Source organism: Heliconius melpomene, chromosome 1 (genome assembly GCF_056956725.1).
Source record: "Heliconius melpomene rosina isolate 202511_hmr_F chromosome 1, ASM5695672v1, whole genome shotgun sequence".
Classification (NCBI taxonomy): domain Eukaryota; kingdom Metazoa; phylum Arthropoda; class Insecta; order Lepidoptera; family Nymphalidae; genus Heliconius; species Heliconius melpomene.
Genome location: NC_140389.1, coordinates 15,009,607 through 15,024,286, shown reverse-complemented (window position 1 = coordinate 15,024,286; position 14,680 = coordinate 15,009,607). Strand labels below are relative to the sequence as shown.

General features: G+C 32.9%; 1 protein-coding gene and 1 long non-coding RNA gene across 3 annotated transcripts in view; one reads left to right on the top strand and one right to left on the bottom strand.

Annotated features, from left to right (window-relative positions):
- Positions 1 to 14,680, bottom strand: part of LOC146541651 (uncharacterized) — an 83,483-nt gene that overhangs the window by 19,849 nt on the left and 48,954 nt on the right. For both annotated transcript variants that reach the window (XM_085190290.1, XM_085190299.1), the window contains exons 4-6: positions 13,054 to 13,236; positions 11,952 to 12,146; positions 11,003 to 11,179 (exon numbers count right to left, since the gene is read on the bottom strand). In XM_085190290.1, the coding sequence (XP_085046416.1) occupies positions 11,003 to 11,179; positions 11,952 to 12,146; positions 13,054 to 13,236 (555 nt within the window). The remainder of the gene's footprint in view (positions 1 to 11,002; positions 11,180 to 11,951; positions 12,147 to 13,053; positions 13,237 to 14,680) is intronic.
- Positions 897 to 3,103, top strand: LOC146541652 (uncharacterized). The gene is made up of 2 exons (XR_014878128.1): positions 897 to 2,699; positions 2,980 to 3,103. It is a non-coding gene; the product is annotated as an uncharacterized LOC146541652 (long non-coding RNA).

Sequence of the window (14,680 nt, the reverse complement as noted above, 5' to 3'; positions counted from 1 at the left end):
GGATTTGGTAGTAAAGACACCTAGCTGTGATAAATGAGACATTCGAAGAAACACTAAGAAACAAAAGAAATGCCTTTGCTTTTAAAATATAAAAAAAATTGCGGCTACCATACTAAAATGAAAATTCCTCGAAATATCTGAAGAAAATGGTGAACGGAGTGCCTTAACCTTAACGATTACTTCTGCCTACCCTGCTATATGCGGGATAGAAGCTAAAGAAAAAGCCCTAACAGGCAATATTTACTACTAGTATTAAATATATAAATTCAAAGTTGAATAGTGTATATTGAAGTCTTTGTTCTGCATTGGCTCTGTCGTCGAACCGTAAAACCGCACGCCTGCCATCGATCAGCCATTAGGGGTATTATATAGGGATGTATGGATATTACTTCCTTTCAAGCATCCAGAATCATATTAAATAGTCTTCATGGATTTTTCAAACATTTAAAATGTATTTGTAAAAGCTTAAGATACTTTTTGTTGGAACAAAAGATATGGAAACTCTACTTTTAGGATACTTCATAACGTTTTATGCTCTATATTTACATCTTTACGTTTCTAAATTTATATGTTTTATATATAAAAAATATACATCTATATATATAAAATCGAAAGGTCACTCACTCCTCACGAAATCTCAGAAACTACATGTGCTAGGAATCTGAAATTTTGCATAGGAGTTACTTGTAGGACGTAGGTGCTCGCGAAGACGGGAATTTGCAATATTCGACTTCTAAGGGGTTGTTTTTGGGGTTGAAAGTTTGTATAAAACTTTGTTACTACAAATTCTAGGAGTAACAAATTTTGCATAGACGTCACTAGGACATAGTCATGGAGACAGAAATTAATAATAACAGTTCACGCAGGTGTAACCGCGAGCGGGCCGCTAGTTTATATATAAAATTGACTGCAATGGCTAGTCAAATGTATAAATTTAACCTTATCAATTCCCAGCTGCTTCTAAAGTATAAATGTTTCTAGGAACCTATGTCGTTACGCGCAAACGTTAATCTTTCACGTCTTTACACATACGTAATAGCATTTTTTGTTCTTATAATAAAATATAAATATAAAAGAAAAATAAACATTATATTCAATAATAGTATCCGCTTGCCATTTTTTATGATAGTAAATATAAATGTTACAATATATAAATAATTCTTTTTCTTTGTAAAAACATCTTTTGTTTTACTCAAATAGCGATATATTAGAGAATAAAACCTAACCCAAATATCATATAATCTATATTAAAAATAAATGTAGAGTTCCAATTTTACTTTCTTATTGTACAATGAATGGTAATTTTGATTAGATCCTTTTATTCTTCTTTTCAAGAATTTTGTGAACTTTACAAACTCGATTCTTGTTTAAGCCAATTTGAGTATTCTTGAAGAAAAATGAAAAGCAAAAATTAGTAGCGCTCAAAACTTACCGACGTAGATATTTCTTTGTAACTAAAGGTTATTATTTCTTGCTTATATTATACTAGCGGACGCGCGCAGCTTCGCTTGCCTATTTAACCCATGAAACATGTGTTAAATGAAATATTTTTAAGTCTAAATTTCAAATTTTATAAAAATCGGTGGCGATTTAAAGATTTTTCCATACAAACTTTCAACCCCTTATTTGCACCCTTAGGCGGTGAATTCTAGAAAACCATGAAACACCTGTTTAGTTAAATATTTTTAAGAGTCTAAATATCAAATTTTATAAAAATCGGTGGCGATTTAAAAAAAAATCCATACAAACTTTCAACCCCTTATTTGCACCCTTAGGGGGAGAATTCTAGATAACGATGAAACACGTGTTCAATTAAATACTTTTAAAAATCTAAATTTCAAATTTTATAAGAATCGGTGCCGATTTAATTTTTTTTCATACAAACTTTGAACCCCTATTTCACCCCTTTAGAGTAAAAATTTTTCAAAATCCCTTCTTAGTGGATGTCCAGATTACGAAAGTAAAAATCTATTCAAATTTCACGTTTCTACCATTAGCGGTTACGGCTGTGCGTGCGTCTTACCTCAGTCAGTGAGGACAAGTCCTTTTATATATATAGATTCTGCTCACTGCATATTTACATAAAGTATGTATGTATACGAAAAAAATAAATTTGGTCTACGAACAAACAGTAAAATAAATAAATAGATATTAATTGCTTTATAATTTATTTATTTTAAATTGAAATATTTAAAACATCTTTTATAATGATACTATAATGGTAGGGGGGACCTTGGTTGACCTTCGGAAGTACAGTATGAATGGTACTGGAGGAAGGTCACGTACAATGCATGAGGATCCCCGAAGGGCATGTATGGTCTTTACTTATTGTATCTAAAAACATTTCCTAGCTTTTACCGCACATAGTTAGGTAGAATTTATCCCGCCAAATCAGGCAGAAAGACTCAAATGGTACTTTCCATCGAGATATTGCGTAGTTATTGGCGGAGTTTAATATCAAAATAATTCATGTCCTCGAACGGAATCAAACCCACTATCATCGTGTTTTTATTCAGACGCATTCCCGCTGTTAATAAGTAATACATCTCACTATATTTAATCTGTTTTACAGATAAAATTAGTTAGATATATTAAAATGGATGAGAAGATAGAACACTACAGAGCGCGCCGTCTACATTACAAAGGATGCTTGCAGTAAATACAAGTGTCACATCTTCATTTAGAAGTTGTCACCTCGGGTAAAAAAAACTTTTAATATAATGAAAAAATAACATTTTAACTTATATTTTTCTTCTTCTTTCTTTTTTTTCTTGATTTATTATATTAACTATATTGCCTTAGAAGACATTGTAATTTAAATTAACCTGAAGCCTTAAGTTGTTTGGATATAACCGTCATTCTTTATTAATGTTAGAAAATAACATTATGAACTTTTTTTATTTATTTTGACATTACCTCTAATAAAGGAACATTCGCCATTATGAGAAATTGGTAAATCTTTTTTTTTTTTTTCATCAGCCTATCGCCGTCCACTGCTGAACGTAGGCCTCCATCATCAAGCGCCAACCATCCCGGTCTTAAATCTTTAGTGAGACTTTATTTTATTATATTTTGTCCAATAAAAAATGATTTTGACAAAAAAGATAGTAATGTTTTTTATTTAAAATGTAACATACGATATTTATGTAAGTCATCAATATCGAACCGAATACGAAGAACCGAAGAACCTAAGAACCTAAAAATAAAAGCAACTTCTCATATTTTCCCGATTAGCATACAGAGGGAACCTAGTAACACTATATAACACGTTTAAATTAAGTAAAGAAACATAAGTAAGTACGTATAACCGTACAAACCTAGAAAAAAAATTAATTAATTACAAAGTACTTGAAACGGATACAAAATAGAACTGTAAAAAATAAAAGTTTGTAAGTGTAAAATATATATAAGTATATTTTTTTAAATCAAGCCGTCTGCTCCTAACGAAGGATGCTCGCACTAATCACGCGTCATCTCAGAATGGATGACGTCCTCGGGAGTCGGGATGCTGTGTGTTTTACAACGCGGGGTTTTCTATTCGAGTACCTACAAGTCTTAATTAACGATATAATTATAATGTAATGGAAATATTATTTTATGGTAATGTTTAATTTATTGCGTTTTAATTATGGCGAAAGTTGATAATTATGTTTTTTTTAATTTTTATTATAATTTATCTTAAAGCTATCTTGGCTCAGCAGTAGGGCATCTAACTGTAACAGGGTTATTAGTTCGATAATAAATTATTTTCCTTTTCTTTGCTCTGATAACGATACAAAACGCGGCGTTGAGTTTCTCAACTCAATATGTCTAAAATGGAATGAAAAGAGGGGAACGGTCTTAATACCTGGATCCTTTTGCCTATTCTGCTATATGAGAAAAAATATAATTTACTATATTAATATTACACCTAGAATGGCTTTTATTATTTTTCCAGGTTTGATATGTGTGACAATTCACTGGGTTTTCCATTTTCCACCTATTTAGAGATATGAACACGTTTATAAGAATTATAGTTTAATATCAACAAATATTTGTATTTATATAAGTCCAGTCCATTTTGTACTCTGAGGTATTTTGTTATTTATTATTAAAATAAAACCAGAAAATACAGAAACAGAAGAAGAAAAAACAGAAACCAGTCTACCAGAAACTATATAAGAAAAGTATTAAAGCACCGCGTTTCCCAAGCATCCCTTAATTTTCGAAGCACTTTCTCTTGTTACGAGAGCGGGAAAACGTATCGAACCCCTAAACTCCACTCATTCATTTATATAGTCAAATGTGGTACCAATTTGCCACGACGGTTTCAAATAAAGTTTATATTAAAATTAATATGAAACTTCAATTACATACAACAAAGTTAACTCGCAGATTGCAGTTATAAAGCCCAACTAGTTTAATTGTCCTCTCAATTATCATTATTCGTTAGTTGTCAGTTCTCGTTCTCTGGTGCGGTTCGTCCGTTCCAGAGATATTTTCGGTTTAAAATGCAACACAATATTTGTTTATTTCATGCAAATAGTATGCAATCAACTTCAAAATGATTCATTGATTTTTGTGTTATACTTGAATTAAGCTGGTGTCACGTGGTTAAGGCCCGTATTTATAAAAGGAAAGTTGATTACGAATGAAAACGGCATCTCAAGATCAGACAGACATTCAACCGGATCCCGTAATTAAAACTTAACACAGCTTTCACCAAACTATCCTTGTATCCTTTGGAACAAAAAAATAGTAATCGAAATCGGGTGGCATGATATAGTTATGAGTTTTTCGTCCAATTGTCGCGCTTACTTAGCGTAAATTTAAGTCTTAAGAGATTTTTTTCATGGATACGAATATCAGAAATTGAAACTTAGTAGATTTTACATAATTAAATTAGCACTAGTTTAGTTACACAAGTAAATCGCGCGACAAGCTTTTATGATCATATAAATTGTGTACAATGAAGTTATGAGTTGATAGTTAAAATTTAAAAGACAAATTTTATTTTCTCCTTTTTAAAGCGTTTAAATAAAAGCTTTTTCTAAAAATGATTTTTTGCTTATAATTTATTTTTTACTTTTTAGTTACCACTGGCTAGGTTTCTCACACTAGAGACATGTACCACGATTCCTCTTCTATGGTTAGGAATGCTGTTGGCGACACTAGACCCTTCCCGATTACAGTGGGGGTTCACCAGGGCTCGACTCTTAGTCCGTTCTTATTCAATGTAGTGCAGCCTCCATGGATGATGATGTATGCCGACGACATAGCACTCATTGAAGAGAACCGACTGACGCTGGAGCGTAAAGTGAACCTCTGGAAGGGTACGCTTGAGAACGGCGGTCTTAAACTAAATGTGTCGAAGACCGAGTACATGGCCTGCGGGAGCCCGGACTCGAGCACGATCCTTATAGGTCCTGAGCCAGCCGTTAAGTTAGAAAAGTTCAGGTACCTTGGATCCGTTATGCATGAGTCTGGAGGCATCGATCACGATGTCCATGGCCGGATAAGTGCTGCCTGGGCCAAATGGCGGGAGGTCACTGGTGTGGTCTGTGACCGAAGAAAACCGCCAAGCTCAAGGGACTGATATACAAGAGCATCATACGATCGGTTCTTTTATACGGCAGCGAATGTTGGCCAGCACTATCTCGGCACACTCAGGAGCTTCACGTCACGGAAATGAAGATGCTGAGGTGGATGTGCGGTGTAACGCGGTCTGACCGCATACGAAACACATTCGTTCGAGGTAGTCTTGGGGTCCGTGACGTAGCGGATCAACTCCAAGAGCGCCGCCTGAGATGGTTTGGCCACGTTACGCGTCGGTGTAAGAACTATGTCGGATGCAAGTGCCTTGCTATATCAGTTCCTGGAGTGAGACCTCCTGGACACACAGGGAAGCGCTGGTTGGATGTCGTGATGCCGGATATGAGAGCCAATGGTCTAACCACCGAGGACGCAAAAGACCGCGCAAAGTGGAGTAGGTTGAGTATCGTGCATTGTCATCCAAACCAAACGTGTATACAAAATTTCAGCTCAATCGTACGAACATACCTTTCATTATATGAAAGCACAAAAAACTTGAATCGTGTCAATTCTATTGGATTTTAAGTGATGTCACATTATTTTTCTAATTGTTCTCGGCAAGATCTTTTATTTGATACCCATATTGCAGAAGTGCATGAATAATAACTATTCCGCCATCTTAGATGTTCCGCCATATTGGATTTAGTATAACGTCACATTAATTTTAGAGTTACGGTCAACGACCCATTTCATTTAATATCTATATTGTAGAAGTAGACCAAATAGATACTCGGCTATCTTCAATATCCTCCTTATGGGATTTAGAATGACATCACATTATTTTTCGAGTTGCTCTCAACGAGTCCTTTCATTTGATACCCATATTGTAGAAGTACATTAAAAATAACAATTCCGCCATCTTGCCTGGTCCGCCATATTACATTTAGAATGACGTCACATATTTTATCGTGCATTGTCATCCAAAGTAAACGTGTATACAAAATTTCAGCTCAATCGGTTGACGATATCTACTTCAAAATTGAGCTCTAAGATTTCACCCGAACCCACATACATACATTGCAAGTTAAATAAAAGCTTTTAAATAAATAGGACCACATGGGAAGCATGCAAGCAAGCAAGTCTTTGAAATAACAAAAAAATCATCAAAATCACCCAGGTTCACCCAGTCAAAATTTCTGAACAAAAGGCAGCGTATTTTTAAAACTCATAGTCAACCATAGTTATTTTATTATTAAAGTTAGGTTTCATATAAAAAAGTTGTAAAAGAACTTTTATCTTTATTATTGAAATAAAGACTTATAAGTGATTAAAGTTCGTGGGACTTTAATGAAGTACACTCTTGGCAACGGAAAACCTTAAACGAGTTTACTTGAAAAATACTAAACAAAGTTTTATCGTCTAGATAGGAGTAATTTTATAATTATAAGAACTAATGAACACTATAGCGCTGTGGTAAAAATGCATTAAAAGTAGACATAGATACGGGTTCTAATCTTAAAGGTTTTTTGGAGCAGAAATTCAAATCGATTTCATAAGCTACTAGCGGCCCGCTCGCGGTTTCACCCGCGTGAACTATGTTAATATTAATTTGTCTCCATGGCTGCATCCTAGTGACGTCTATGCAAAATTTGAGACACCTAGCATTTGTAGTAACGAAGTTTCATACAAACTTTCGACCCCAAAAACAACCCCTTATAAGTCGAATATTGCAAATTCCCGTCTTAGCGAGCACCTACGTGCTATAAGTAACTCTTATGCAAAATTTGAGATTTATAGCACATGTAGTTTCTGAGATTTCGTGATGAGTGAGTGACCTTTCGATTTTATATAAATAAAATAGATATAGCTAATCTATTTTAAAAACGGAAAATTGTGTTTTTTTAATACATAAAAATTGTATAAATACATTGTATAAATTCAATCTATTTTCCGTAACATTCAGTTATTTTGAAATAAATTATATTTATTTATAAAATTTAACACACTAATAGTATTGTAAGATTAGAAATCAAATTATTTATATAAATTTAAAATATTTTATAACAAATTAAAATGTAATATGCATTATTTCTTTAATTTAAATTTCTTAAAATTTAAAATATTGTATTTTATTAAAAAAAACTAAAACAAAATATTAACTTTAAAATAATGAAAAGTGAAAGTTATACATAACAGTTTCACTTTATTGCATGTTCAAAGTTTACACGTGAGTAAATACTTACCTATTACTAATTTGACATATAAACTTATGAGTAAAATAAACAAGACCAAATTGCAAAGAGTATAGCGTGTTAGTTTTTCTTTTTTTTATTACCGAAAAGACAATATTTAACAGGGCACATAGGCAGAAAGAACCTGCGAATAGGTTCCCAGATGTGGAAAAGATTTCGTTTTCTATTAAGATATGCCGTTCCCCTTTTTCCATTTACCATAAACATACCATAAACTATATGAATAAATCAAAAAAATATATAGTACAATAATAAAAAGTGGCCGCTAAAGAGCTGGCTATTAAGAACGCTTTCTTCTTAAATAGACCGTGACAAATATCTGCTGTCCATATAAAATATATGAAACAGAATTGAAAAACTAAGTACGAGAAAGTGATCTACTACATATTATCTATTATTGTATATATAAAAATAAATACGCGTTTTTTTGTCCATCTGTCTTTTGTTTGTCCGAACTAATCTCCGGAACAGCTGAACTGATTTTTCGGGGATACTGAAAGATTGAGAGGATTGTGAGGCAACGTATAAGACTACTTTTTATCCCGAAATTCCCTCGGGATAAGGACTTACGCAGGAAAACTTACGTACCTACCTAGGTAGATTTTAAATAAATTACAGTTTATTAGGTGCATAACAGTATATATAGCCATACTAGAATAATTCAACAATTTTCCCTAAGGATTAAGTACATATAATATTAAATAAATATTCGTTTGGTTTACGCGGGCGAAGATGAGAGTATGTATATAAAAGTAAGTCGTTGACGTCGTAGCTCATCGCCATAGCGTCTGTCTGTAAATATGACAGTCGCGTGTTCGATTCCCACATGAGAGAAAAATATATTTTCATTTCCTCGCTCTGGTAACAAGACATAAAGTAATGTTGAGTTCCGCCACTCAACACGCTATGTCTTGAAAATGGAACTATGCGTGAGCAACGAAGTGTCTTATTACTGGGTTTCTTCAATCTACCCAGCTTTATGTTGGATAAGCATTTGTATGTTTATCACACATGCTGTGTAAGGAAAAACTATATACATACAATAATATGTATAATATATATAAAGATATTGTTCTCATATGCGATTAGAATAAATTATTAGTTCTACAAAGTTATCTTTGTATTGTCGTTTACAATTATCATTTAATTTTAAACATAAACTTTTTTTTTTCAAGCTTCATGCTGTGTCCTGCAGACATATGGTAGGCAGAGGGAATATGAGAACATAGTATTAAGGCACTCCTCTCCCCTTTTTCCGCCCAACTCTTGAAAGATTGCGTATTGAGTGGCGGAGCACAACGCCGCGCTTAACGTCGTTATCGGAACGAGGAATTGAAAATATTATTGCCTCGACCGGAATCGAACCTACAACTGTCACGTGACGCTTGTGTTCCCGCACCATAACGGCCTCATAAAATAAAATAATTAATGTATAACTGAAATTGAAATGAAAATAAATACAATGTTATCGCTGAAACTAATTCATTAAAATTTACAATAACCATTGTCCATTTCATTATGAAAAGTTAATGACCTACTAATAATTTATTTACCATATTATAAAAACAATTTCTATATTCATTATGTTTTACTTCGAACGCAATATAATAAAACAATGTTAATATTTACACATTTATTGTACCTTGAAGACTAAACAAATCCCGGTATGTTTTCCACATTATTTCTATAAAAAACAGTAATTACGCTATATAATAGCATGTTGAAAGTGAAGCTAGGAAATTAACTGTCTACAATATTATATTATATATTAGATAGTAAATATTTTGCCTCAGAAATTGGAACTAGTGACCACTGACCATAGAGAGTTATAAAATGAAAGTTTTAGAGCTTATGTAAAAATAAAATATTAATAATAAGCAATTTTTAACACACTATAATGCACTTTGAATATGGACAATATTATTAGCACGTGCTATTTTTAGAAAAATATCGTTCGTAATTTACTTTTTGCTCCTTTTTCCTTTTATTATCTTAAATTATTTTATATTTTTAACGTGCCATAAATACTATATTTTATTACAAGACAATTTAATCCAGAACTACTACTACCACAATGTTTACAATCAAATATTATTTCAGTAAGCGTCGATTATTATTAATAACATAAAATTCTATTAAAATTTTATGCAATTAATAATGACTTAGATTTATTTTAATTATAATAATATATATTTATTTTGTATTGTAGAGTCGATCTCTACACTTTTGTTATCGTATTTTAACACACACGTTCTCATCGAGTTTAATTTAATGACATACAAAGATAAATATAATATCGGCTTTGATGTTTTAAAACTGATAATGTTGTTGATAAGCTGAGGGAAATGTTGCTAACTGTAATATTATGTATTTTATATTTATTTCTTAATTTTCTATTGGTATATTTGGTAATTTTTAATGTGTTAAATTAAAAAAGTAAATAAGATTTAAAACAGTATAAGCAACGAGATTTTAGCACACTATTGAGCAGATGAAAAAAATAGTGACAAATCACTCTATATTTAAAAAAAACCTCTTTATTTTCAAAAACACTCATAATTTTCTAAAATTCGACATCCCCTCTCGAGTTATTTAAAAAATACACTATAACAAATCCTTTTTATACATAAAATATATAAAAAAAACTAAAAATATATAACTCACTTTTGAAACACGTGCTCGAAAAGAAATCGCCTTTCAAAGACTCACGACCGCTACCGAAGACGAACTACGAATACTGTATTTACGTAAACGTAGGAAGCTTTACGCTCAAAATAATAATACTAAAAACATTGCAATTTAAATCTTATCCCTTGACTATAAGGCTTAATTTTCTCAAGCTCGGTGGTAATAGTAAATAATATGGTTGAAGTCACAATATATTGCTGTCGCGATCGTTTGTATGAAATATGGCGTGTGTGAAAGAGACAGAAGACAACAATTGCGCATGTCCGTTTTTTTCAATAATGGCGGATAACCTCAAGTTTATGAATAAGCTTCTTGCATGTTTAAAAGCTTTATTGAGTAAACATCGCAAAAGTTCTATTTTATTGAATAGTTATATTTTTTGAGATATATTATATTAGAATAAATTATTTAAAGTTTATAAACAGAAATATCTTTTGATTTTTATTTTTTTAATACAGAAAAAACATATATAATTTTATTTAAATATAGCTTAATTATTTTATATATAGCTTTTAAAAGAATAATAATTAACTGTTTTTCATGAAACTTACCAACACAAGCAGGCACAGTGTCGTTCCACCTATTATCATCGTAGCACCATATAACTCGCGTCCTCTGTTGCGTGTCCTCGAAAACAAAGTTGACATTGCACATGTAGTGTGCGAAGTCTCCGCTGCGGTACACCAAGTAGCCGCTAGATGGCGCTGGCAAAGTAACACAACCTAAACCTGCGAAAAATAAATTTGCAATATTTATCATGCAATGTATTTTTATCAATAAAGTAAAAAAAAATATATAACCATTTTTTTTAATATAAATGATAGTCAACCACATGTTAAGTAAACATATGGTTGCTTTTATTCTAATTTAGATGGCGCTACTTTTCTAACAGCGTACTCTACCAATAGATGGCGGTACTAGCGTTTCAAGTTTGATATGGTATTATAGATGACGCTACTAAGTATTTTTTTAAAATTTTTCCCAAGTAGAATGCTATAATAATAGATAATAAGTAAATAATAATATCTTAATTCTTACTTTATTTGTTTTTCGTGATAAGAATATATACATTTTAAAGATTATGAATTATGTGATTTTTAGCCAGGGATTAGTTAGCTTCGTTTCCAATCTCTCAAGTTACATATAAAAATAAAATAATTTACTTATTATGATTAAGATCGTTCTATGTGATTATCATTGATTGATTTATACAAATTCGTAGATACATCATATGAATGATTATTTTTTAGCTTCACTCTTTTTCCCACATATACTTACTTAGTAGGTAAGGCAGGCAAAAAATCTAGTGTTAAGATATTCTCCATATTTCGTTGAATTTTTAAGACATCGCGTGTTTGAAATAGATATTGAATGGTAGAACTCAAGGCGCTTTTTCTTCTAGCAGATAATGAAAATAATGATAATATTACCCACCGTATCGAATTACCACGATAGTTTGTTTTGAATGGGTTAAGCATATTAGTAGTATTAAATACTTACTTTTATAATGTAACAACACGCCTCTCTTAGGGAAGGCGCCTTTAGATTTAGCTTCTACAACTATTTCAACAGTGTCAGTGGTGGAAGTCAAACGGATAGGCAAGTCCACTTGCTCGCAAGTAGACAGCAATGAGTTGCCGTTCGAATCCTCTACTGATACGAAATCTATGCATTCTTCTTCGAAAGGACCTATACCTGTAAAAAATAAATAAAATAATGAATGAAGTATGTAGGTACAGTTAACATACTTGGTCCTTCACTTTTCGGTGGGATCTAAAAAAATTTAAATGGCGGAAATGCAGTGGAGAGCAAATCGAACATAATATGTCGCATTTACAGTCGCACGCTTGTGCCCCTGCGCTAGTGCCCACAACTGGCCTTTACTTTTTTTCTTTGATGTTTATATCAAGTAGACAAAACTCTATGCAAAAAGGGTGAGAGAGAGCTACTATAACTCAAAACTTTAAACTTAAATAATTCCGTCTGTCAAAATTAGTGTAGTGACATTATGTGAAAATCAATAAAAAAGTCAATTAAACTAAGACGATAAAACTAATTAACTAAATCATAAAGTGACATTTTATTATCTGTAAAAGTCACAATTCATGAAATGAATTCGAATAAAAAAGTACCTAATCGAATTAATTTAAAAGGACAGTGCTGATTAAAATACACCAAAAACATCTCTAATTAGGAAGGTGATGAGCGAGTCGTCGAAACATTCGAATCGAATCGTAATTAATAATAGTAAGTTTACTTTTAACCTCGTGTTAAGTTAGCAATGGGTCAAAATCCTTCGAAAAATAAAGAACAGAATGTTTTTGCATTAGATTTCCCTTGCTTACCTCTGCAAGAAACAATGTCACTTTGCTCTTCTGTTTTTCACGCTGTATCACTCATATAGCAAAGAAGACTAGTGCTAAGCGTAGTGTTAAGACACTTTGTCCCCCACTTTCCGTCAAATTTTCGAGACATAGCGTGTTGAGTAGCGCCTTGCCCTATTTGTTTAAATTAAATAATTCATTCCCCCAACTAGGAATTGAACCCATTACGTTACGTAACACGATTCTTGCCCAAAATGTAAACATATGAATCCACTTACTCCTCAAACTGACATCCAACAATGTGACACGGACACGTTGTTCCGCATTAACCCGTAACTTCCACCTGCATTCGTCCCCTACATAGAAGTGGGGGTATCCGGGAGTCCTTATGTACCCCTCGCTGTCGGGACCTGAATGCGCTATGTACAACTCCCGATTGCAATAGTGGATGGATAGTAAATCTGAAACAATTGTTTTGATATTAGAAAATAGAATATTGTATGTTCTAAGTTAGAGGTCGTCTTGCCGTAGGGAGAAAAGCAAAGAAAGTAAATATTTAATATTTTCATTTCCTTGCTCTGGCAACGAGGCGAAGTGCGGCGTTGAGTTCCGCAACTCAACACATTGCGTGTTATGTCGCCTCGATAATTCGGCGGAAACTTAGGGACGGAAGTGTATTCTGACACTAGGTTCCCTCCACTCATCTATATATATAAAAGGACTTGTCCTCACTGACTGAGGTAAGACGCACCCACAGCCGTAACCGCTGATGGGAGAAACGTGAAATTTGTACTTTCGTAATCTGGACATCCACTAAGAAGGGATTTTAAAAAATTTTAACCCTAAGGGTGCCAATAAGGGGTGAAAGTTTGTATGGAAAAAAAATTAAATCGCCACCGATTTTTATAAAATTTGAAATTTAGACTCTTAAAAATAGTTCATTGAACACATGTTTCGTGGTTTATTTTAATTCACCCCTAAGGGTGCAAATAAGCGGGCGAAGCTGCGCGCGTCCGCTAGTCCTATCATATGCGCAATACAGCGTGAAGCTAAACAAAAAAAAAATATTGAGGTCGTCGTAGCGCAGTTGGACTAACAGTAAACGCAATGGTTGTGGTGATTTTAATTACCCTGGTTTGGTAAAAACAGCGCGGCGTTAAGTTCTATCACATAAATATCAATAGATTCACAAAATTAGACGGAAAGTGATAAAAGGAATACTTGACGTATGCTAAAACAATAGTGAAATCACTCTATTAAGCTTATTTTCTTATATATTTCACGTATTTTGTAAGAAAAACGATTAAAATCCAATAAATGTTTAAGCGATTTGCTCACACACCCACGCTACGGTATTTAATTGCGTTTACGTCGGTGCTACGACCTACGGCCGTCCTTGACTTATACTCAAAGATTGTAATCAGGTCATTCACGTCATCATCATCATTCAAAAGCTATGGCACTTTTTATCACCCAGTGAGTACAAAAAAAAAGAAAGTATCGAAAAAATGTTTTTGTAGGAAATTTTTGATTAAAACAAAAATTAAACACAAATATAACAATCTACCTTTTTCTACCTTATGTAATTTTGAATCCACTGACATTTCATAAATATAAATTGGCAAAATAACCAGTGGGACATGAAAGCTGTTCAGTCGTTTCAAGCGGCCTTGAACTCGCGCCCTTGAGACAGTCGCGGTGGCGTTCCCTGAGGTTCATTTACAGACACCGTACCTCATATCGTGTTTCATTCTGTTGTCTTATTCTAAAAATAACACAATAAAAAAATTTGGGTATTGTTTTTTTAGCTTCACGCTGTATCACGCACATAGCAGTATAGGCAGAGGGAACTTAAGAACCTATTCTTAAGAAGACACTCCGTTCCCATTGAGACACTCCTGCTCC